At 27.8% G+C, this 27826-nt stretch overlaps 1 protein-coding gene across 1 annotated transcript; it reads left to right on the top strand.

Annotated features, from left to right (window-relative positions):
• Positions 1–27025, top strand: LOC119674648. The gene is made up of 24 exons (XM_038085796.1): positions 1–49; positions 373–464; positions 9557–9624; positions 9745–9880; positions 12448–12519; positions 12616–12760; positions 13099–13154; positions 13230–13478; positions 14323–15660; positions 17732–18898; positions 18966–19235; positions 20995–21116; positions 21179–21284; positions 21793–21935; positions 22011–22130; positions 22194–22303; positions 22414–22533; positions 23157–23224; positions 23309–23684; positions 23998–24397; positions 24461–24535; positions 25167–25194; positions 26362–26475; positions 26767–27025. The coding sequence occupies exons 1-24, from the start codon at positions 1–3 to the stop codon at positions 26767–26769; spliced, it is 5427 nt and encodes a 1808-aa protein (XP_037941724.1). The 3' UTR covers positions 26770–27025.
• Positions 27026–27826: the final 801 nt, after the last annotated feature.

The raw sequence follows: 27826 nt of genomic DNA, 5'->3' as shown, positions 1-27826 counted from the left end.
ATGACACTTTGTGCAACAAATTTTGCCAATAAAGTGAAGAATCCTTTCAGTACACACTAAAAAGGTTTCCACACGTCTCGTTAAGCACATCTTATTGAGTGTCGCTTCAGATCTCAAGTGGAACATAAGAATTCTTAATAATTTCCCTTTTGAATTTCTCTAAAGGAAAAATCTGTAAAAACGTAAATATTTTCTAAGTTTTTAACCATTTAACTTCAAAATTCTTACACACAATTTAATTTCGCTGAAATCATTAAACTTTAAGTATCCTTAATATAAAAACAATATCCTTCAAATGAATTTGTTTTTGCTTTTATATACATATATATATATTTTTAAATAATAGCTTTTGGTTTGTATTTAAATTTTCAGATGGGGAACCTATCAAACTCCCAGACAATTTGGAAAGCTTGCCAAGAGCTGACAGTTTCCCGTCACAGCGGCATCGTTGGAATACAAATGAGGTCAGTTTATTTATATTTATTTAAAAACAAAAATAACGAATAAACTTGAAAGCAAAAAACTTATGCAAAATTCCAAATAAACTAAAATCAAATAAAATAAAATTCGAAACATAAACAAACTATGTAGTAAACGTTAAAATTCATCACTTTTACATATAAAAAACTAACGCGACGGAGTTTTGGTGCCATTACTACGAGCACTTTTTCTTCTTCCATTCAACCTGCAGCGGTTTGATTCGGATTTGTTTTCTTTGAGGTCCTTTCGACTGGGGGTACTTGCGACTTTTATGTTGCATAAAACAAATATCATTTTTAAGTACTCGTTACGACTAAAACAACAACAACAACAACAACAATGGGAATATCAACAACATTAATATACTCGTTGCATTCGTAGATCCGTATAAAGACATCATCAGTATTGGAGTGACAAGTTGTCACTTTTAAACGCGATGTGGTACCATTTGACATTAAACTGATTTTATAGAGTATTTTTTTGTGACGCTAACACTTTTTAGTGAATAATTTATTTCGTATTTATGGAGATTTAATGTTTATATTTTAAATTGTAGTGAAGTATTGTAATAGTTAGAATGTAAGATGGGTTTCTTTTCCCAAGGTATTTTTAATATTTAAAATTTTCAAACAAAATAATTTTATTATTGAAAATATTTGTTATCAGTTTAAATTGTTTATTAATAAACCAAAATTTTAGGTTCTGTTAAATAAAAATAAAAGCAAAACTTCAAACCGGAACTGAAACGGTGTGATATATATTTCAGAATTCTGTTATATATATTCCCGAATGATACCGAATCCGAATCGACAGGTATATATGTCATTTATATCGGCTTAGTCAACTTTGTTTTTTTAAGCAAAAAACGTAAATACCGAAACATAACATATTTCTAGAAAATTGGTTATAGACAGAGGCGAGGCGTCGAATGGTTCAGAGTGTTCACTGAACACCTTAACAAAGCTACCTTTTTAGATTTTTTTTTATTAGGTAAATAATCTCGCTATATTGCTACTTAACATTTTTTATAATAGCTTTTCCAAACAGATTAACATAAACACAAAACGTAGAATACAAACAAAATCACACATATGTTAGATACACCCAACATTGCTTATAATTAATAAAAGAGAAATAACATTCCTCTTGAAATATACTAAGGTTCAGAATAAAAACTGCACTGCGTCGCTTAAAAAGCATGCAAATGAAATAACATTCACATTGGGACTATGTTCAATATTGAATACACAACACAAAACATACAAAGAAATATAAAAATAAAAGAGAAAACAAAAACAAAATAATCATAATTCTTAAATTAATGCGTGCAAGCAGTTCAATAAAAAAATACAAAAGAGAAAAGAAATGACTGAGCGAAAATCGCTTTACATTTGACGAGAGGATCATTCCACTAAACTGAACCAAAAGTTTATACAAAGCGTGCAAATACAATCAAAGTCACGGTTGCTGTTTTATATGGGCAAATGGTTCAGTATAAAAACTGAACCGGGGATTGTAAATACAAAGTAAAAGAGTAAATGAAGAGTAAATGAGAGTTTCTTACTCTTATATAGAGGGTGGAAATAAATCAAAACAAAGTCATTATTGCAATTTTATACTAGCAAATGGTAAAAGTAAAGAAAGAAATTAAAGAAATTTGAAGTGAAAAATAATATTTAGAAATGGATAAATGTGTGATTAAAGATTTGATTCAATGTCTTTTTTTAAACGATCTTCTGAAAAAAAGATTTTAATTCATGAAATGAATAAACTAACTCCAGATATGAAGAATTTGATACCTGTTGTAAAAATGTCGAAATCTATGGTAAATCGTCGTTTTCCAACAGCTACAGCTTTATGGTAAATAAAAACCAGTGGATCACAGGCTACGAACATTTAAATAAATTGTTTTGTTGGTCTTGTACGCTATTTGCTTGTGGAAAGGACAAAACTTAGAAGTAGGGGGAATACGTTATAGTTGGAATTCTGTTTTGATTAAATTGTGAACACCTTGCCAAAAAGCTGACGCCTCGCTACTGGTTATAGAGTATATATATATAATATCTGGGATATTTATGAGCACATTCAACGATAGATAGTATTTATGAGAAAAACGTATTCCACAATTTTAATGAAAACATAAATATTTCATAAGGTTGATTGTTTTTGTCGAATGTGACGCGTCTTATGACGAAAAAAAAAACTTTGTGCGCTCCTCATACTACTCAGACACTTGTAAGATAAATGTTTATCTAAATCTGTTTTTACTATATATAATTTATTTTAAATATGAAAAATCATATACTTGTGTAGTAGAACTTCGCTCTATGATAAAGTATATAAATAAATAACAAATAAAGCAAATAATCAACTAAAATAAACATGCAAATACGCACATAACCCATAAATGTGATTTATTCTGCTAGATTATTGAGTCTAGGGTATATAGATTCTATATTGTCAATATATATTATGTGTAATTTTATTACGTTTATATATATATATATAAATTTACTTAAAAAAACATAAGTTGACATGAGCAGAGCTCGATTAGAAATGACTTCGATTTTTTTTTTGGCATAAATCATTTTATCATCCTTTTGCGGATGTCCAGTTCTGTTTGTTCTTTAATCTTGTCAACTCTGCTGTTTTATCTTACTCGGTAGTGGATTGTTTAAAGGATTCTTATATATGGTAGGTGGACTCTTATTTGCTTGGACTCTTATATACTTGTACTTTTATATGCTTGGACTCTCATATTTCGCAATTATTTTTCGACGCTTTAAAATCACGGCATATTTTGAAAACTCTGGATCTTATAATTAAAATATATTCTAGAAGTGACTGTTACGTTAAGTTTACGGTTGTTTTTATTATTTTCTGTGTGTCGTCTAACGAAATCGCTGCAATTTAGCAGATCTCACAATATCTAGCCATTACTTACCTTGAGTAAGTTATCGTTATCATATTAATTGAAGTTTTATTCAGTATACTTATTGGGACTGAATATTTTTTGAGGGACTTTTATTTCTTAAATATATAAATAAAATATTTTTTATAGATATACTCGGTTTATATCTATAAGATAATATATGTATTGTCCTTTTCATATTAATTTAAGGAGTTACTATACTGTTAGTTTGGATGTTGAATTTATTCTAATGTATGTTTTAAAACACCTTTGGCCCAAAAGAATTCAAATCCATAAAATAACTCAGTTTGGTTCTTTATTATTAAAAATTATTGTACCTTGTTTTACTTGTGAATTAAGTGCGACCGCAAATATTCATTTGTTAGCCGGGAATCGTAGACAATCGCTGGTAATACAGATTCCGCTGCACAGCTAGCGGCATATAATGGTATATACAAATAATATATGTATATAGAATAAATGTTTATATATTTAAACAGGCTTGTACGCACGACAAGTTGACTAAATTAAAAATAAAAGTTTATTAAAATAGTAACCAGAAATAAAAAAAAAATTCGGAAAAAAACTCTTAAAAGTTGTAAGCGGCATATGAAAGGTCGCTTTGTGGCTCACTCTAGCATCTCTCCAAAAATGTTGTAGTACCGAAATGCACGGTGAATGCAAAAATACGGCACCAAAAACATAAATAAAATTACGCACGCTTATTTTGTCCTGGTTACAATAAAGTGTCACCTCCGTTAACCACATTCACAGATATAACCGTTTATGCGCTCCACCTGAACTGGACTTGGTATGGCGAGTCAGTGGAAGTTATCCGCCGGCTGCAGGCTCAGTTCAGAATGTGGGGAACCACAGGATTTTAATTTGGAATTTAAACAGCAAACAATTTTGCCCATAAAGTACAACCAAAAAATTAAAATGAGAAAAAGAAACAAAAAACCAAAAATTTAAATCAAAAGTTAAATTAAAAATAAAATAAATAAACAAAATAAAGTTTATTTTTTTCAAAAATTAACAACAAAAAAACTTAAATTGGTTACAGAGATTTTTTAAGCGGTCGACTTATGTAAGATACATTAACAGCTTTTATAATGCGGATGTAAATTGGAAAATCACGTAACTTAACTGAAAGAAATGAGATTGAAAGTATCTATTTAAAGATTCTTATTAATAAGAGTGAAGAATGTCCATAATAATTGACATAAATTATGGTCAATAACAAAATACATATTTTCAATTTCTGAAACAATTGTAATGTCAAGGTTTAAAGTTTTTCATAACCTAGTACTTGGAAAGTCTTTCTCATAAATCCTAAATTAGTCGTTTTATTGTAAATATGAAGAGAACATGATGTAGTTAAAAAAATGTTTTGTTTCTTTGTATTAATCAAGTAATATATACTTCTATGGTATAGTTCAAGTAGATATTTATTAAAACATCTAATTACAAAAACTTTTATTTAGAATCCACTCTTTCTAAGCTTTTGCTCATACTTCTATAGTTTCCCAAGTTGATGATTATTTTTAAAAAATGTGTATTTGCTTGAGTTTTTGGTTACTAGAAATTGTGAAATAGGAAAAACGAATTATAAAGGGATTTTACTTGAGAAGGTAGTTCCCTTTTTTATAAAATAATAAACCAATAAGGTGTTTAGTAACCTTTAGACAAGTTTTAGGTACAATGAATCCATTCATGCTGGTAACATATAAGGACCCAATCTTTTTTGCAATTAACAGGTCAGCCAAATATTATTTTCAAGTAATAATAATTAATTTTAAAAAGATTTATTATTAAATGTTTACTTTTGTTTTATAGAAATGCTTTCAGTTTTGCATATATTATGAGTATATATTGAGTAATTAGTATTTAGTAGATACTAAATGTTTACTAAATGACTAAGTAACACTAAAATGTATATCCTTGTGATACAAGTTCTACGTATACGTTTCTTTATCATTGTTAGTCTCAAAATCGTTCTATATAAGTATATAACGATACACTTAACATATACTATACACTATTCTATATAATTAATCACTGTTTATGGAATCATACATACTACATGTTATATTACGTTATGTGACTACAAATTCACTTGTTCCTTGTTTTACTATATTCTTAACACATAGAGAAATTGTTACAGTTACATCTTCATCTTTATTTAATCCTTTAAATATGAAAATTTAATATAATAGTAACAAAAAATAAAGACATATAGCAGATATAGATATTTGATTATACATTAATGTCTGAATAAGTCATTTGGTGTCATTTTTCATCCATATCGCTTGCTTCCCTTTCAAAATTAAACTATTAAGTTTGTCGTATGGTTATGAATAAATTTTTTAATGTCCTTAAATAAATATTTTAAGACAATATTTATAAGCTAATTAAACATTTGTAATAACATTGTTTCATTTCTCATATAAAATTATGAATTAAATTCATAATGGCTGGCACAAATGTTTTTCATTCGCAATATTTGAGAAGAAATCCTCATCGCATGCTACCTATTCGATATAAGTTGATGTGAAAGGATTAGAGGAAGCAAACCACTTTAAAATGTACAAGCATTTTGTTAAAATGCCACACACGGCGTAAATGACATCCATGGAATCATACACGCGCACCATTAAATCGCATATAAAAGCCACAAGAAATTTTTGGTTGCGCCTATATTACGTGTCCTTTGCTTGGTGGAAACCGCGTCAAGGAGAAATATGCTGAGATGTGCATAAATATTTTATGCGTTTTCGAAGGACCTTTGCGTGTGGAAATGTGAATTTTGCTGTGCACCCGTCATAAATTTTTCACAAACAGAAGACGTTCCCATGTTGCACACTCACAGTCAATTCTTATGTGAATAAAATATAAAACACTAACAAAATCCCAAATGTTCAAAATCACTAAAAATCTAAGTTATAAAAAAGACGTTGAAAGGATTTACTTGCGGATGTAAACAAATAGATTTGATTTGATGTCATAAAGCAACCGAAGAGGCTTCGATGTGCCACTTTATCATAGAAAAATATCAAACGGATTTTATAAAAAATATGTATTTTTTATATTATTTACCATAAATTATTTACATGATGTGCATATGTTTAGTACGTATATGTGCTCAATAGCATAGCAGAGTGAAAAAAATAGAAAGCGAACGGATATCGTGACGTATGAGTTACATTTAGTAGCGGAATTGATAAAATTCAGGCATCAAATTGGAGTCAGCTGGTGTGGTGGGCAGCATTCAGTAGAATTTGCTGTTTTAAATTATTCATAAAACGTCAGGCTTGGTAAAAACAAATTGATAACTTCATCGCCAACATACAAAGCAACAATAGTAGCAACAATAACAGACACAGAAACATTAACGGCAGCAGAGACTGAAACAATTTCGGTAACAAGTGAAATGACTACCGATATTTTTTATAAAAAAAGATCACGCCAAGCACTTAAAGAATGACATATAGTTATTTTATTATTTGTTTTTCCAAATACTTTTGATATTTTAATTTTAATTTACAGAAAAAATTTAAACATATATGAATGACGGGATCTTTATTATTAATTGTTAAGCTATTAATGGTTATTAAAAATTAATTTAAAATTAAACATTGCAGTCTTGGTATAATTAATAATAATTAAATATAATAATTTAATATTATTATATTATATTATAATAAAATATAATATAATAATTAAATATAAGAATTAATTTCAAGACCACTAATGATGAGTATGATGTGACAATATTTGAACCAGCTATATGGTTATTCAAAAACTCAAGGAATCAAAAAATAAATGAAAGTTTTGATGTTACAGTTGACTATTGTTCGAAACCTGTTTATTTATAAAAAATTTATAATGTAATGTATTTTGCTTTATATTGCTTCATTTGCCGTATTAACTACAATAGTCTGAACATAACAAAAAATTATGTTTTTAATTCAAATTAAAACATATAAAAAATTAATAATCATTATGGAACATTTATATATCTGATTACAATAAATTAATTAAAAATTGTAGAATAGATCTAATATCTATATAAATTCAATTTAAAATTTAAATTAATAATTTTTATACAAGAAACATAAAAAAATTAAAAATTATACAGTGCCATTGAGTTAAGTACAAGAAAGCTAACTATATATGAGGCAGTAAGAGTTACAACGACATTGTTCTAGTGATACATAAATCAGTTAAATTCTCAGCAAAAGATCTTATATGTATACAGTATAAATTGTTTTAAAAAATTTATTTAATATACACATTAATATACACATATTAATATACACTTGTATGCATACTCTTTTTTTAGATCTAATAAATCTAATTGTTTTGATACTGTACAGAGTGTAAATCCCAATGAGTGACTTTCACTTGTACACCTGATTGAAGGTGTAAATCTGGTGATCAGGTACCACAGCTTTGAATTTCCTGATGAATTGAGATTGGCTCTTTTAATTGAAGTATTGTGTAGTGATTGTGATTAAGATCCAAACTTACGTAGGTAGAGCATTATATTTATTAATTTTATTTGATGTGTAGTAGCATTATCCAACTGGGTGGTGTGTCCCATAAAACAACAAATGTGTGAGATGGATCTCGCACCCTCCCAAGAACGAAACTTTTAGGTCTTTTAGGTCATATTGGAATCGATGGAATTCTTTGAAATTCCAATGGTGGCATTTATCGTTCTAACATACTGATACCGGTGTTTTAAAAGCACGATGGTGCTTTTTAATTCATAATAGCATGTAAATACGACATAAAACAATGGACTCTGTTACTATTAGAATTGATAGTTCGTGTTAAACTTATTTATTGTTTTTAATAATAAAACAGTACTGTTCTATTATACGTCCAGATCAAATGTCACACTACAGCAACTTTTTGTCGAGGTAATTATCTTTTGATAGTTACTTGTTGATTTTCATTACCTCATAGGCGACAATTTGTCATCCTCCACGCAAAAAATTAACTCCATAACAGAAAGTTTTGCGAATAATCGTCATTTTTTATAGTAAATTTTCACAATTTTAATTCGTTTAATTAGTTCGGTAAAATGGCAATAGACTAAACATAAGACTGTTGTATTTACCATGTGTCACGATAACAGTGCCGACAAATCAGGACTATGATATAACCCTTTATTCCCGAACAGTATAACGATTAACTGATGTAGGTCTGTCTTTTATCTATAGTATTTATCGTACTGCCTGTTTGTCGGTTCGAATAGTTGTGTATCTATTTCTTTGTTTTACAATAGATATTATGCCTCCGTATTATATCTATTTTTATTATATTATATCCGTATATCTATTTATATCTATCTATATCTATTTATATCTGTCTATATCTATTTATACCTGTCTATGTCTATTTATATCTATTTATATCTATATCTACTTATATCTGTCTATATCAATTTATATCAATTTTTGTGTATCTATATCTATTTATATTTATGTCTATCTGTATCTATTTGTACCTATCTATATCTATTTATCTTTATTTATATCTATCTATATCTATTTATGTCTATTTGTCTATCTATAATTATCTATATCTATTTACTATTTTCTATTTATCAGAGTTATTCGTGATCTTTGGTTAAATAAAGAGTTTTTCGAGATTATATATTAATGGTAACTGTATGTAAGCAGAATGTTTATTACCAATTTTCATTTTCAGAACGTTTGAATAACCATAAATATATTTGTATAAGTATATCTTAACCAAATTATATTGCTATAAATTAAAGAATAAAATGAATTTTGATCAATAAATAAATATATTTATTAAACTTTTTACAAATGAAATTATATTTTATACTTCTGTAAGTGCATCTCTTATTGGGATTCCCCATATGTATAATTGAAGATCTTCTTATTAAGTAGACTCTTTAATCGCCCACTTTATATGTTTGTGTTTATATATTGTTTATTATAATTTTTCCAACCGTTTGTTATTTGAATTTCTGGTAATCTAATGACGTCTTAAAATATCATCGCGATAATAATGTACGTAATAAATTTTTCAAAATATACGAGTACAAGTATTTCAATTTAAATCTATATAAATATTTACTATCTTACTATGTGCATTCGAGACATTATAGAAATCATTTGTTTATTGTAGGAAATCGCGGCGATTCTTATCAGTTTTGATAAGCACAGCGAATGGCAATCGAAAGAAGTCAAAACAAGGTGAGTCATGTCTGATGTGCCGTTTTAAAAATATTTTTTAATAATATATTATAAGTATATTATTTTGTATAGTAAAAAAATTTTTTTTTATTACATATATTTTATATATTTTTTTAAAAGACCTAAAAGCGGCTCTATGCTTTTGTATTCCCGCAAAAAAGTGCGCTACCGACGTGATGGCTACTGTTGGAAGAAGCGTAAGGATGGGAAGACAACGCGTGAGGATCATATGAAACTTAAAGTACAAGGCACTGAGGTAAGTGTTAAGTAGCTATAATCTGGCATTATGCATTATGCGAGACAAACTTGGTGTTGGGGTTAGACATTAAGGACTTAAAGGATAAACATTTTTTTTGTGTGTTAAATGTAAAGTAAAAATAACAACATGCTGTGCAATTAGCCAATTAGAAGTTTTCTTTTAATATTTATTTTTATTTTGTGTTCACAAAAAAAAAAAAAATGTTTTTAGACATTACGCAAAAAATAGTGTTGAATAACACACAAAAAAATGTATGTAAGAAGTATGTATAGAAAATTGGCATCGTTATTCAAGATTTGTTATGAAATTAATTTACAGGATAATGAAAAAAATAACATTTAGTATAGCAGTTTTTGTAAATCCAATTTTTTTTATATATCATGAGTTATGATTTCCCGCCGGAAATATACATGAACTGACTATTTGACTGGCCTTTGTTTTTAGTGTTTCTTCTTTTTGTTTCAGCAGTGATTTAAGGGTTAAACGTACTTATGAAACTGAAGTGCATAAATATCCCCTGAAAACTAAGTTGCCAAAAATTGAACAAAAAAAAAATTGCCAAGAAAATGTTTGAAAAATGTAGAAATGATAATAAAAAAAGTGTAATTTCACGCCAATTTTTATTTCTTACAATATTTTTGTACTTTTTCCTTAATTTCATTTATATAGTTTTTGCTATCTTATAATTTCTAACTCAACTGAACTATACTATAGTATATCTTATACTTCAACAAAAAAAAAACAAAAACAAAAAGAGCAACAAAAAAAAAAAATAGAGAGAAAAAATTTTAGAAACAGTAGGAAAGATTTATGAATTGTTTGAAGACGGAAATACTAAGACAACATGGCTTGTGTCTTCAAATGGGCGCGATAAAAAATATCGTGTATTTGATATTCGCGGGTAAAAGCTCATTTTATAAACGGATTAACAAAGTCAGCGGCATATCAACAAAATATAAATTTATCATGCAAAAATCTACCAAAAAAAATTATAATCTGAAGTAAGAACAAAGAAAAAATAATTCGAAAGGGGTTGGCTTTTTGGCACTTGAACATTGGTTTTTGTTCTTAAAGGCGTCGAAAAAACTTACGATTTGTTTGTACTCATTTCTGACAAACGAACTTTAAAAGTTGAGGGCGTGAGAGCACCCATGAATTAAATTTAGTAAAGTAATTTAATTTAGTATTTACATATTTTTTTATGTGATGAAATTATTATTTGAACAGTTTAAATATTATAAAAAAACATATAATATATTGCATTCCTAAAATACATCAAAAAAAAAAGATATGGAAAGAAATGTGGAAAGAAAACTATTGTTAAGAATTGGATTAAGGCATTATATAGTTATATTAAAACAAAATTTTAAGGTATATTTATAATTGCTTTCAGACTGCTGGGATGAATAAATGCAAAAGTTAGATAAAAGAAAAAAGATATATAAAAATAATAGTTTATCAATTTGTTTTTAAGTATATGGTGAACCCGCTTTTCGGATATGTAAAACCTGACGGTGCATCTATATAACTACATACTTCATATGAGTTTCTATATAGTTATTTATGTTCAACCATAAATTGGGATAAAGTAAGCAAGCCATAAGATTAAACATCTCCCTAAAGGAGATACCTTTGCCATTGCTATGAAGATAATGACGACATTGCTTTAAATCGACTCTGTCATTATTCAACGCATGTAACACATTGTATAAACATCTTATGGACTTACTTGCGTTCTTGCATCACTAAAGTTTTAAACTTAAAATCCTGAACTACATAATCTACATATATTCTGTAGTTGTAAATAAATTTTTTTCATATCCACAATTGAATGAAACTCAGTTTATTTAAGCTTTGAAGGATAGAATGTTAAGATTTTACGAACCTTAAGCTAAGTAGAAATTGGTGAGTATATCGTTCAGCTATAACTTTCCGTACCATTTTTGCCGCAGATTTTTAATATATTTTCATTATTAACTTATTATTAGTAGACTTAATTGCGACTTAAATAGATCTATTGTCTATATCAGTGTAGATCTACACGTATTTGTTATCACGACACTAGACCACTGTAAGCAACATTTTGACTTATTGATTGGGATTTGTGTCATTCCTGAGGTTTGATATTGATAACTGTTGATAAAGAAGATTATTTTGCAATATATATGTTTAGGGTTATTAGTATGTAGACTTTCATACTGGATTGCAAAGAAAATGTTTAGTTGTTTTTTGTCTGCTTTATCAAAGGAGATACAAAATTTTTCAGCATGTTTGCCTGCTGGCACCGCAATTTGTATTACTTCGATCTTGGCTCATCCAAGTAGAAATTTTGTTCTTAAGTTATACTTATTAGATTATTAGCTCGAAAATTTTTTTAATACAATATATTTAATTCTATTTGTCAAAAGCAAATAGATAAATGAAAATAAAAATACTTGCTGAATTTATATTTATATCTTCTACTTATCGATATATTTGATTTCTCAAGACCCTAGTTGAATAATTTTATTTTAAGCTATCTCAATTTCAATTTACTTAAAATATTATTTTTCTCTCTTAAATAGTGCATCTACGGTTGCTATGTACACTCCGCTATTTTACCAACATTTCATCGCAGGTGTTATTGGTTGTTGCAGGTATGTTTCCCATATGTTATATTTACATATATGCTACAATATATGTTATATATTTATTCTTTTTAATTTAATTTAATTTAATTTTTTTAATACTAGAATCCGGATATAGTGTTGGTACATTACTTAAACGTACCTTATCCTGATGATAACAAAATGGCTGTTTTGGCACCAAGTATTACACTCTGGGGTGACAAGAAAGAATGGACTAAAGAGGAACTCGTTAGTCAATTGAAGCCAATGTGTAAGTTGTATTAAACGGAAGTTGTATAATATGTAGTCTGATAATTTTAAGACGCATTATCTATTTTGTGACTAATTTATTTACTTAAAAAACTTTTAATCATATAGTTGTTTTTATATCTTAAAAGAGCTACTTTATTTAGTTATAAGTGCGTATTTATTCTAAAAACTTTAGTTCTGATCTTCTATTAAAATTTTATATGTGCTTTCCATAGGTACAAAATATATAGTATATATAGTATATAATATATAATATTTTGTATATATTTTATTTTTGATATATATAGACTTATCATAGCACAATATACAATAAAAATTATGTAAACTATGTAATTACAGTGTCAACAGTAACTTCAGATGATGATTCCGATTCCGGCAATGATATTGAAATATCTGTACGTAAATACTTTTTATAATACATACGATTCCTCTTTAATTTTTTTTGTGTTTTTTATTCTATATCTTTAAAGCATGCCGAAACCGTTGAAACGATTGTCTGTCAGTTAATGGAGAAACAACGAATATCACGTCAAGCGGCGCTTGTTAAACAGTTAGACTGTGGTTGTGGTGATGCATCATGTGCCGATGGCAAAACATGCTCACATCCAGTAATGCGTAGACCTAATCTGTTAAAGTCTGCATCAGAAAGAAGAGTAAACCTTAATGATAACTATAATCAAGCCGTAAATGGTACTCCGAATGTGGTTGTAGGCCCCAAAGTAAGTATAATTAAAAAAAAAAATTTAATTTAAATGTTACTCGCTATTATATTTGGGGTAAAAAAAGAGTAGTACGTTGTTGTTATAGTACATAAGCATCTAGGTGGATGGTATATAATTTGGGTCATCCAGAATTAAGGTGGAAAAACTTCGTCACTTTTATGGGGCGAGTACAAAGATCGATTACACTTAACTTTGTGTGTGTGTTGAAGCAGGAAAACAGTTGAGTGACATCATTGGGGGAAGAGCTGCAGTTAGGGTACATACTGCAAATTGACGCATTTATGCGTGACAAGGTACTGTTTAGCATATGGAGGGATTCTGATCTTAATTGAGCTATGACAGTTTTTGCGGTTATATTTCTTCGAGGGCAGTTGGTTATGTTCTTTTGCATAAGTATTTTAGATTTTGCATGAAGAACGTTAACAGGAAATTTGGATTGGATGTCTTTCCACATGCTATCAACATATTAGGTTTAATGGTGGTACGGATCCTGAGTTTAGCAATATGGAGTGTCGGAAGATTTTATTGGTGATAATTTAAGATTTCTATCACCAAAAAGTGGGGGTGGTATGTATTTGAGAGTAGTAAGTTGGCAGTTATAATTCTCGTGTGATATTAGAAACTCCTCAATAGGTGACATTTTGGTATTCATTTAAAGATGTAAGAGTTTCTGTTCAGTCGGGGTCGTTTGTAGCACAAAAGATCTGCCATAGTCGCACTTTACAGCAAATACCTTAATAATTTATATTCTTTTGTAATATGTTTTTTTTTATTTTATTCTCATTTTTATAGATTATAAAAAATAATCAAAATAATCAAAATATTCTATTTAATTTTATAGCTTTATTCCCGCTGGTCGGAACGTCGTACTCGTGATTCAAATTCGTTGGACAATCAACAGTATCATGCACAGCAATTAGCGCAAGAATCTGCAATTAAATTTCAAATCATTCCACCACAACATAACGAACAATCCCAACAGCAACAACAACTTGCTGTATATCAACAACAACAGCAGCAACAACAAGTTTATCGTCAACAAAGTCTAAATAGCACTCATCAGTTATTAGCTACTAGGAGCAATCTAATAGTACACCAACATCAACAGCAAACACACCAACAACAACAGCAGCAGCAACAACATCAGCTTCAACAACTCAATCAAACTGGCTTCAATCAAGCAGTAACCACAACGTCAACAATTATCAGCAGCAATAATAATAATAATAATCAAATAAATTTGCAACGATTTGTCGCAAATCATAATAGCAACAGCAGCAGCAACAGCAACAATAATAATAATAATTCACTTATGAATAATAGATTACAAATTGCCCGTACAACAATAACAACGACGAATGGGAATGGTCTGGGTAATGGAGTTGCAACGCAATTGGATAACGGAGCAACAGTGAATGATGCTGAAATAATTGAAAATGAAAACCACATGTCAACAAATTTTAATGCAACTAAAATTAACCGCAATACAAATTGCAACAACAGCAACAACAACAATAATAATAATCACCAATCCAACAACTTACAATTGAGTATAGTCACACAACAACAGCAACAACAACAAAGTGATAATTTAAATGCTATTAATAATAACAGTAATGTCAGCAATAATAGTAATTACAATTACAATCACAACCAACAACATCGCAATCAAACACAACAACAATTCTTTAGATTACAACAAAACCAAACTACAAGTGATATAAAAATATCTCCTCAGCAATTACACCAACAACAACACCCAAAATCACAACAACAAACATCACAAATGTCTCATACAACAACAAACTCATCCTCATCCACCGTCGAACCGATGTGTATGTCACCAGAACATCATCCTTCACCACCACTACATAGCACTTCAGACAACAATCACAGCAACAACAACAACACAAATAGCAACCCTTTGGTACATTTCTCATTTTCAACTTCACCATCACAATCACAAACAACAACAACATCGAACTCAAATCCAACACTAGCACATTCCTTAATGGATGGTAATCATGTCAATCCTAAACAATCCACAACAATAAATTCCGACAGTACAGTAACCACATCAGCCGATGAAAATCTAATTAGTTCACATGGCACAGTTATGAGTGGTGAAATGACTGCCAGCAATGTTGATGATGAGAATGCTAACAATCAAACAGTGGAGGTAAGTTAAATATCATTTGCATTGACAAACTAATTTGTGGTTAGTAAACTCATATAATGGGAGGGTGTGGTGAGAAATTATTTGTGTGTATTTTGAGGTTAAAAGAGGTTAAAGGTTATTTTGTTTTGAAATATGTTTATACTGATGTTGATGTCTGTGATAATAGAAGGGTAAGTGTGCAAAATTCATGGATATTATACTTTTTCTTTTATGTGATGATTGAAAATCGAAATTCGTTCGGGTATTTGGTGAAGTAGTAAATATTTTGTCAAGTAAATTTAATAGAAGAAAAACTTTTATTACTAAATTTGGTTAAAAAAATAACTGAAAGTGTGGTAGGTTTAAATTGGATGGTATTAAAGTACCAGTCATAGATCTTTTAGTCCTTAATAATACCAGTTAGAGACATGGTTAAAGAGATCTGTAGCTATACTAAGAAGTGGGTGTCTTTTGTATGGATGGGTAAACACAATCACGAAGTCAGCTCAAATTGCCCAAATTGTTTTGTTTGGTGAGCAAAACATTTTACCTCTCTTGTATATTAAAGAATTATAACGTTGTAAATCACAACGTTGTAAATATACCAGTTTTCTGTTTAACTATTTTCTCTATTTTTTTTAATTAAATAGTCTTAAATGGTTATTTTGTCTACGTTGCGACACTGGGTTATGATCCATATTAAAATGTTCTAAATATAACAGTCTTCTATTCTTTTATTTCTTATAGTTTGTGACACTGGTTAATATTATATCAATGTAATAATAATAAGAATAATAACCTGATATTAAATTTAAAAATTTATTGTTATGAAAATTAGTTAAGTTAGACAAATTTGCTGTTAGGACTTAAAAAATATTTATACTGTAGCTGTATTAATATCTAAATCCAAGTTAGTTTAAGAAAATTATATAATAAAAGCTTATTTTCCATATATATTTTATTAATTATGCAAAATTTAAGTGCTATAATTCACTAATAATTAAATTATAGTTATTTTCGGTTAAAGTTGTCGATGTCGTTATCGTAACTTCAATATATACTTCTGTTTATTTTGCTCTACTCCATATTAGTTTAATATCTCTATTCTATTTTATATAGGAAGGAAAATCGTTAGTGATATTAGTTAGTTATATCACTAACTTCCGACACTGACTATTAAGTTAGTGATATTCTGACAAAATCCAGGAGTTTTGTTGTTCTACATACAAATTTCAAAAGATCTTAGCTAATATTCATTGTTAAGAGAAATGCATTGTGTTAAAGAAACTTTAATCCGAAGAAAACCATTTTTAGTTAGAAAACCATTTTTATTAATAAAGAAACGATGTGTTCAAAGAGTGAAAGCAAATACCAATTTTCGGTCTACTAAATATGTTTTACATAGGATGCAGAAGTTTTGATGGTTCGAGGTAAATTTTTGATCATTTTTGTGAAAAATCTTAATTATTTTAAATCTTAACTAAAAATAAAAACCGCATAAATTTATTTGAACGTATAAGTATTAATAAATAATTTTATGTGTTTTTGTTATAAAAAGGGTGTAAGTAGTTCAATTCAGAGGGTACTTACAGAAAAAATGGAAATTGGTTGTTAGTGATTGAGCTTCCTATTTCATTATTTTATAATTGGTTAAGGTGCGCTGATTTTGAGCTTCATATTTGGCAGGACCCGAGTTCGAATCCTGGTACTTGCAGTCTCAAAAATAATTATTTACGAATAATTAAATACAAGAATTATTTCCAAGATCACTGATGATAGGTATTTGGCAATACTCGAAACAGCTGTATGGTCAGCCAAAAATTGAATTAATTAAAATAATATAAAAAATAAAATTTTTGTTGTGGTAGTTCAGTATTGTTCGAAAAAACCTCTTTATAATATAATTATATTAAAGCAAAAATTCTTCTTTTTTCATATATCTTCGCTTTCATATTCTAATTAGTCTTTTGTTTCTTTAGATAGAAAGTAATATATGCAATTTAAAACACTAAATAATTTTAGACTACAGAAATTAATTATATATTAATTAACTATAATTCAATTACATTATTATACATTATATCATTTACAGATGTCAACAAATGACAACAATGGCAATCAACATTTGAATTCTTCCAATATCAATAACAACAAAAACCAAAACAATATCAACAACAATAAAAACAACAATCAGCCAACAGAGTACAATAGCAGCAATAGCAGCAACAAATCATTAAATGGTTGTGCGAAACTAGGTGCTTCCAGCAACATTTCCACTGTGGATTGCAACAACAGCAACAGCAGCAACTCTAGTGTTGATCACCCAGGTAATGATGGGAGAACAGAGCAAAATTCAGTAGAATTTATTGAAACTATGGATATGAACAATGGTAACGAACAGCAACTCACTGAGCATACGTCACATGAATTGCAGGAGTCGTTAGGTTTTTTCAACGAAACCCTTGATCTATCACAAGAAGATATACAACGCACACTTATTGCTAATATGCCATTTAGCAATGGAAGTGTTAAACAACAGAATTCAACATTACTTATGGGTACTAGTATATGCATAGAAAACAATGAAAGTGAAATACCGGTGACAAGTGTCACTGGTGGTGATGACGAAGATGCTGAGGATGTTTTTGCTAATTTAGATGCATTCGATATGTTAGTTGAATTTCCTGAATTAGATTTGGATGACAAGCAAGCTTTAAATAATACTGCATTGGGTCATACAGTTGTTCTAACCACAAATGATATCAATAGAGGCGAAGAAGTGAACATAGTCGCTAGAGATGCAGTATTGCAACGAGATTTACAATATCATGAAACTGATAGTCATGACACACATGCAGTAGTGAAACAGCAATGCAATAAAAAATTGTTAAATATTTGTGATTTTAGTCCGGAATGGTCTTATCCCGAGGGCGGCGTTAAAGTGTTAGTGGCTGGACCATGGACAGCAGCTTCAACCTACACTGTGCTATTTGATGCACAGCCAGTACCGACTGTTTTAATACAAGAAGGTGTACTACGTTGTTATTGTCCAGCACATGAAGTTGGTTTTGTGTCATTGCAAGTATCTTGTGATGGCTTTGTGATATCAAATGCAGTCATGTTTGAATATAAAATGTCTTATTGTCAAGAGGCACAATACGATGTTACTTCCAATGATTGTCTTTATAAATTTTCTTTATTGAATCGTTTAACGTCCATTGAAGAAAAATTGCAAATCAAAACAGAAAGTGGAATTGTGGTAAGTTTGTGTAGTTGGACATTTACATTTCTATGCGTTATTTGTAACTAACTTATTGATTCAATAGAATGAACAACACGCTTTCTACATGCAAACTAACTTTGAGGAGAAGCTTATCAATTATTGTCATCAATTGACGAAACGTACTTGGCCTGTAAATACCAACAGTAATTGGAATAATAGTTTCAAGGGAATGACACTTTTGCATTTAGCTTCAGCACTCGGCTATGCTAAATTAATGTGTGCTATGCTAAATTGGCGTTCAGAGAATCCAAATATTATTTTAGAAACCGAAATTGATGCACTTAGTCAGGATATACATGGCAATACACCAATGGTAGGTTCGATTAATGGTTTTAGTTTCTGTATGTAGAGAAGATGATGTAATGATGGGGGATTTTAGTGACTTTCAGTGTTCCCAGCAACTTTATAGGTTATGTGCCGATATAGCACAGTTATCGGGTTATTACATTATAGACTTTTATTACTTTGATTACATTGGTGAAAAAAACTGCACACACCATTTTAAGATGATGGATTTTAATAATAAGAGATATATGTATAAAAGGGTATATATATGTAATTTAGGATATCATTTTTAATTACAATATTTACGCGGATTAATTTTTCGACACCAAAAAGTGATGAATTTTTAAATTATTATTATAAGTAAGAAAAACAGCACTACTAATTTCTTTTTTTCGTAATGAGATAATTTACTAATAGTTAGTAATAATTATAATTGGAATGAATTTTTATTAAACTGTTTTTCTTAATTTTATAAATTCTACCCTGGTTCTGGTTCAGGTAAAGATCGGAGGTTTCATTGTTTGATACCATATCATGTACGTGTGGATTTATAAATACAATATAATCAGCTTATGTTTGTGCTTTGTATGTTATGATTTTAAATTTTGAATGTTTTTTAAGCAGTAAATAGTAGTAATCAAAAAAAATGTTATAGTATATAATAAGACTATATATAAATATATATGATATACACTTCCAGCTATAAGTAAAGCGTAACTGAATTAAACTGCAACTATTCAGAAACCTATATTTTTTATATTGAATTTCTATGATATTGAATAAATATTTAGCAAAAAAAAATGTTTAAGAGGGACCCTTTTCAGCGCCCTATTTTTATATATTGAATTTGAATGATATTGAACAAACATTTAGACAAAAAATGTTTAAGTGCGAGCTATAGTTCTGAATCGGGGACAAACATATTCTGAAATGAAATGAAAGCATAACAAACTATGACTTTTTGGGACCATACTAATGTTTAAAGTTACTTATGTTCTTCATGTTATATGAACTCGCTAATTTAGTCTGCTAATGATTTGCTCAATTGGAAAATTATTCTCATTGAAGAAGATCGTTGGTTCGGTAATTGATCGTTTGTCCGAGCAACAGTTTATTCGCTTTATAAAGCTGTTTTTATATGGTATATTGATGAAATCTTGAAATCTTTTCCTTAAAATTGATAAAAGTTCACTTAAAACTTGTTTCGAGTATTCGTTATATAGTGGCCTACATAAGTTCAAATAAACACCTCAGTTTAGATTGTCCTCTATTGTGCGAAGTTAGTTCTATTTGGGCTTTAATATTCTGAACCATTTCTGAGTAAATCCAGTTTTTTCCGCCTAATATCACAGTGTTAGTGAGACATGAACGATTTATTCCCATCGAGTTCGACTGTTCTGACTATAGTGGTTTACTCAAGTCTAGTAACTTCACACAACTACGTTTGAGTTCCATTATAAACAAACATTTTTTCACAGAGGCACAAGTGCTTTACCCTGTCTGTAAATAATAAAATCAACCGTTAGACAAAATATGGATGTAGTGTTGTCAGCAATTTGTAGTGAGTTGCAGTTTAGTTGGGCCATTTGTATTTTGTTACAAGCTTATATGTGACTTATAGGCAATTGGTACAATTCCATTACAGAAGAGATTTTCTCAAAAATTGGTATATTACCAAATAATGTTACAGTTTGAAAATACAAAATCTTTTTATATAAATATTTTGTATTTAATTGTACAAATCAATATATTGTCACTCTATTATATTTTTTGTGTTATTTAAACAGGCTTGGGCTTGTGCAAGAGGACATATCGAAACCGCTACAATTTTATATAAGTGGAACCACAATGCACTTAAAATTAAAAATAATTTACAACAATCTCCATTGGAAATAGCTACCGCTAAAGGGTATGTTAGCGGAATGTATTTACTAAGTAAAAATATTTTTATTAAAATGTATCTTTTTGTAGTCACAAACATTTATTAGCTGAAATTTATCGCTTAGAAAATGAGAGACGTAGGAATCAAAACAGTGGATCATTAAGCAGTTTATCTTTGAACTTAACAAAATATATTGTAAGTATCAAAAAATATTATTTAAGAAAGGTCTTAAATTAAGATATATTATATATAATGATGCTTATATCATCATTCGTTGGTGAATGAATTTACATCTGCGTTCATTTTTCAAAGTTTATCGATATTATTATTGAAGCATTAATAAAACAAATCTAAACAGATCTAAACTTAGATTTAATACCCCCTTAATCTTCAATTATTTTGACTAGTTTTTATTGAACCGAATAAGATCTGATAAATGAAATCAACGCATATTGTAAGGCTACTCAATAATCTTATTCTAAGGTCTAGGTACTGAACTATAGTTCACAGTCCTTCTTAATTACTTCTTTTTATTAAAAATAATATCGTAAAATTTTTATATATTCAAAATATTTCATATATCGTAAACTTCACTCTATAGTAAATAAGTTTGATTAAACTTAATATTTATGAATGTCTGTATTAATTTTAATTTACTATTAACAAATAGTTAAAAAGTATTCTAAATATATTTTATGTACAGATCAATGACATAGAATCCAAAACATCGAATCCAAACGAAGAGTTATTTGAATTTAAAGAAGAACACATATTTCCAACCTATGATACCATTGAGACACATAAAAGTCATGATGGTGTCTTTTTAAGACCAGTAGCTCTAGCAAGGTAATATTTTTTAATAAATGTCAAAAATGTATTCATTATTTTTAAAAATTAACATAAACTCGCTTTCTAATGTAGCAATCAAAGTCCGCCAAACAATACACGTTATTCAAAACGATCTTCCATTGACAGTGGTATCAATATGGATATCAGAACCAAACCTGGAAAGTCCTTTAAAGATGCTAATAAGTTACATAGGTTAGCTATAAAGATAGTTTGCAAATTAGTTATAAAAAATTTTAAATTGATTATTATTATTAGCTTTGATGCTCATGACAATTATGGCTTAGAATCTCCATTGGATTCTTTAACCGGTACGAATACAACGAATTCACTTTTATCGCCTTTGAGGAAAATGGATTTTGCTTTATGTAAGTATAATAATATTGAGATATATATTTATTTTTTTTTTCTTCAAAATATTTTTAAGAAAATTAATAAAAATTAAAATTATAAAATAAATTAATTAAAATTATATTAGGCGAAGTTTCTACTGGCGATTCAAGTCCTTTACCCGATAAAGATCACGATGACACTTCAACGATTAATAATGATGATATAACCGATGTAACAATCGGTAATGAGACCGATGTTATTGTAGGTCAGTTATTTCTGGTCATCAAATATGCAAAAAATGTATCTATAAATGTTCTTACTAACCGTAAAGTACTAAATGTTGATTTTTCGTTGTTGTTGCTATAATTGAATAATTAATGTACAAATGATGGTGTAAATAATGTTTGAAATATTTTCGGTGTTGTTAACCTTTAGATAAAATCTGTAAATATTATTACATATCTAAACATATTGTATTTAATTATTATTTATATTGGTTTATGTGTGATTAAGCGTTACAAAAAGGTTTTAGAATTGCAAAATGAAAAAATAATATATGGATATGACTTCTAATACCTTTTTGTCGAGCTTTATTGGCAATAAATTTATACAAAGTACACGGCATTACTAAATTCATGTTTAGGTTATAGTTGAAAATGTGCATGTATGGAACTGGGTATCATTCTCAATTAGTGTAAGTTACAGATTTGGCTAAAATATTGATAATATCGGAGTAACATAACTAACGAAATCGCTTTACATGCTTGTCGATCTATTGTATTATAATAACACTTTATGTAGTTCATGTTAATTTGTGTAATCAGTGTTAAGCACGTTTTGTATTTTATTTTGATTTTTATTAAATAAAAATATTTTAAAATATTTTAGGGGACTCTGATGCAAAGGTGCTGACATTAGCTGAGCATATAATAGCCGCTATGCCAGAACGTATAAAGGTATTAAATAAATTTATACTGCAAATAAATATAAACAACAATGAAAAATAAATACTATTTTTTAATGTAAAATTTAAATAATAGAATGAAGCTGATGAAATGATGGTGCTTGGCAGTCCAATGACTGAACCACTTAATACTGAAACTTCCGGTTTAAATGATAATTTTATGGATACACTTTTAGACTCTTTACCGAATACACATTTCGATAGTGATTTTAGCTTTGAATATAATAACTGTGATTATCGTTATCATGATGTCAGCACACCTTGCTCAAGTTTAAGTCCAGCAAGCTCTGGACCTTTACAATCACCAGCAAGTTACTCCATACTTGGTCATGATCCTTCAGTTAGTTCACCAAGTCCACCACCATCAACAAAACAATTAACAGAATTTCTTAATGCTTCAAGTAGTAATCAATATCCATTTGAGGCTGATTTTTCAAAACTAACACTGACCGGTAAGTAGGAATTTTATTTAGCTTTAACACATATGTTATAGAAACGTACTTCAAAATGTTTGAATTTTACAATACTCGTCAAATTTAAGTATACTCAAAATCGAACATTTAAATCGAATATTTCAAATATTCGAAAATGTTAAAGGTGTTCCAAGATATTTGAGTTGCTCGAGGATGTTCACGTTATTTGAAGATGTTAGAGCTATTTAAAGATGTTGGAATAGTCATCTGTTTTATGTCCGAACAGCTCATATATTATTTAAAACACCATCATACAATGTATAAGTTTTTTGTTTTTCGTTTCTACTTATAGATACAGAACAACGTGAATTATATGAAGCCGCCAAATGTATACAAAAAGCATATCGTTCATATAAAGGTCGCCAGAAACTTGAAGAGCAAAACAAAGAACGTACAGCTGCAATTGTTATACAAAACTATTACCGTCGTTATAAACAATATGCATATTATAGACAAATGACCAATGCAGCATTAGTTATACAACATGGTTATCGATCATATCGTCGTAATAAACGCTTTAAAAAATCCAAATCGTCCACAACGAGTTCATTAACTAATCTGGGCAGCCAACATAGCAACAATTCACAATGCTTGTCCAGCTTTTATGATCATTATAAAAATGATCAACAACAAGAATATTGCTCCTCGCAACCAAGTACACCAAAAGAAACTAGTCCTTCGGGACCACTTAAGTATGTTTTAAAACATATTTGATATTTTCTCATTTATTTAAAATGTAAAATATTCTCTTACAGACGAACTTATTCACAATCAACACAGAATCAAGCTGCCAGAAAAATTCAACAGTTCATGAGACAATCACGAATTAAGTAAGTGACCTAATCAGTTTTTTTTAATATTTATAAAAATAAATTTATATAGTATTTCAATTAATATATTAATAGAATAATTAAGTATATTTAATTAAATTTTAACACCAATATGTCGATAGTGAGCGCATAATAGATCTTTTGGGTCGGGGTGCATTCATAGCCTATTGTTTAATAATGTCGATAGTGATTATTTTATTTATTTTACTTATATTATATTATTATATTTAATAGATAGGTTTCGAAAAGTAGTGAACTAAAACAATAACAACTAATATGTATATAAATCAATTAAATCAATTAAAATATGATCTTAGTGCCGTAATTATTTTCTAAATGAATACGGTATTTTATTTATATATTATTAAAAATTAATATTTTTATTATATCCCTAATTTCGCAATTGTAATTAGATTTTATAGACGTCTATTTTAAAAAATTATGGTGTTATCTATAGAACGGAAACTTGTGGTAAACTCATAAAATAGTTTCTATTTAAAAAAAATAAGAATTCACTCCTTGAAGTTATATCCTTTAACTTACATTATTTCTTTTGATGTACCTGTAGTTATATTTAGTCTTAAAAATTAAAATAAAAAAAAATCTAATACAAACTACTATTTCACGCCAGCATTTGGGATGGAAATACAACTATATTGGTAAGATTTAGGGGTTTTAAATTTTTTTGATTCAAAATTTAAATACATTTATATTTAATATTTTTATATTAATTTGTTCGGCCGTTATGATGTTCGAATATGTTTGAAAATTCGAATCGAATACTTCAAATTTTCAAAAATATTAAAGATATTTAAAGATATTTGAACTACTCATAAAGTAAATTTACCTTACTACATATTTTATAGTTTTTTTGTCTTTGTTTTATGCTCGAACACAATATGATATTCGAATATTTTGTTTTTATCGTTATAACTCAAAGCGAATTACTAGTATTGTCCTTTTTTAAAAAGTCTTTTGGTCGTCTATACTAGTCGCTCCGGGAAATATCCAGCCACTTGTAGCAGCATTTTCGAGTGACTCGCTGTACTTAAACTAAATATTAGAGCATAAAAATAATCGGACGTATATTAATTTTATAGCCTTTTGTTATTTTGCAAGGAAATATTAAACTATAAGTTATTCCCTACACCTTAATAACATTTTTACATATTATTTTTTTTTATCTCAAACAAAGTATCTGATTTTCTTATACATACACAATTATTATTTTTAATTTTATTTGATTTTTAATGTTTATTTCTTATACAAATAATAAAGTAGATTTCCAAATAGATTTTTTTAAAATAACTACTATTTTAAGAAAATAATTTTAATCTCATTTAACAGGTTTTTTATATTAATAATTATTATTTTAAAAACGTAATTTTTGTTTTTTAAATTTTTTTTTAACTAATTATATTTTGAAATATTTCTTTTTTAAATTCATTTTTTAATGCTATTTTTTCACAATTATTTCATTATTTAATTTCATTATTTAATAGAAATTTATTGTGTAAAAGATTATTTTTTTTTAAATTATTTTACATTTTAAAAATTGTTTTATTAAATATTAGTATTTTATTAAAATTATTATTTTATTAAGAATTAATATTTTTATTAAAAATTAATATTTTATAAAAAATGATTATTTTCTTACAATTTCAAAATTATTTTTAAACGCATATTTCTTCAATTTATTATTTATTTAATTTATAGACTGCATTTATTTTTTAAAAGTTTTTTTTTATATAATTATAACTTTTTAAAATCAATCTTCTGTTTTAAACTTTGCTTGTTTTAATTTATTTATTTTATTTAATTTGTAGACTGCAGAGAGAACGAGCCGAAAAAGAGAAGCTGGTGCACCAACGCCGGGAGGAGTACCTTCAAAGCTTGCAGTATCAAGGACAAGTGGAAATTGCTTATCAACGAGAAAGAAGGTAAACTATAATTAATAATAGTAATACTTATAAATATAATATTAAAAAATATAATATTGAAAAATATAATATTAAAATATATAATATTGAAAAATATAATATTAAAAAGTATAATATTGAAAAATATATTATTAATATATACAATATTAATAAATTTGATGTTTTTAAATAAATTTTTGTTGACTAATTGTCAAATTTGATGAATAGATTTTTTTTTATAAATAATTTATTTATAAATATTTTTTTTTAATATTAATTACTCTTACGATTGCATTTTTTTGTTCTTTTTAGTGAGCAACGTTAAGAAAATAAATCCAAAGAGCTTTTAAAAAATCAACTTCGTGAGTTCAGCCATACGTGCTAAACAAAACCAAAAAAAAAAAACTAATAATGAAAGAAAAAAAATTGAACAACACTTTTTTTTAAAACTTAATTATACATATATATTCTTCTAAAATAATTATACTAACTCCTATGATTTTATATAGTGAATTTTAATAGCTTTACTGAATTGAGTGAAAATTTTTATAAATAATTAATATATTGAATTTTTTTAACTCTTTGCTATTGCACCGTAGAGTCGTTCTGAGTTTTTAAACGAATCATAAATAGTGACTATTTTAAACTTTTTGCACCTTTTTTTCCTAACTAAAGAACATATGAAAATGTTGAATAATTGACGAATAGTATTTTATTTTTAAATATTAAGAACATTTTTCAGAGTCAATGAAGTAAAATATATATAAATCAATGATATTTAGTAAAAGTCGGTAATAGCTTAAACTGTCGACAATTTCATTTAATCCCAAAAACTATGAGAAAAAAAATCTGCAAACATAAAAGAACTTATCTAAAGAAGCCTTCAAAAGTTTTAACTAAAATATATACATAACTGCGTAGTAATTATTAGCATATATATTTAAAATATATTTAAATATAATTGTATATAAATAGTAATAATAATGAACTTAGCTGAATTTTCAATATTTTTCAAATCAAGTCCTAAACTGAAAATAAAGTATGTTTTTAAAACAAAGAAAAAAAAAACAAATGAATCATAACTTTTTAATTCTAAGTCTACTACATATTTTCATATAACAACTTGTATCCTATTAAAAAACTATAAAAAGTATTTTCTTAATATGATTTTAAATCAAAAACAACTTACATTTAAACTTAAAGTTAATATTAGTTAGCAAATTTAAAAGAAAAGTATTTAACTGCTATAAGAACTATTAAAAAAAATTATAATGAATCATTTATTTTCAATTGTGATGAATTTTACGAAAGCCTATTTAAAAACTATTTATTAAAATATTTATCAATTAATTTAAACTAACTTAACTTTTAA

This window comes from Teleopsis dalmanni, chromosome 2 (genome assembly GCF_002237135.1).
Source record: "Teleopsis dalmanni isolate 2A chromosome 2, ASM223713v2, whole genome shotgun sequence".
Classification (NCBI taxonomy): domain Eukaryota; kingdom Metazoa; phylum Arthropoda; class Insecta; order Diptera; family Diopsidae; genus Teleopsis; species Teleopsis dalmanni.
This window is presented reverse-complemented; position numbering and strand designations above follow the sequence as displayed.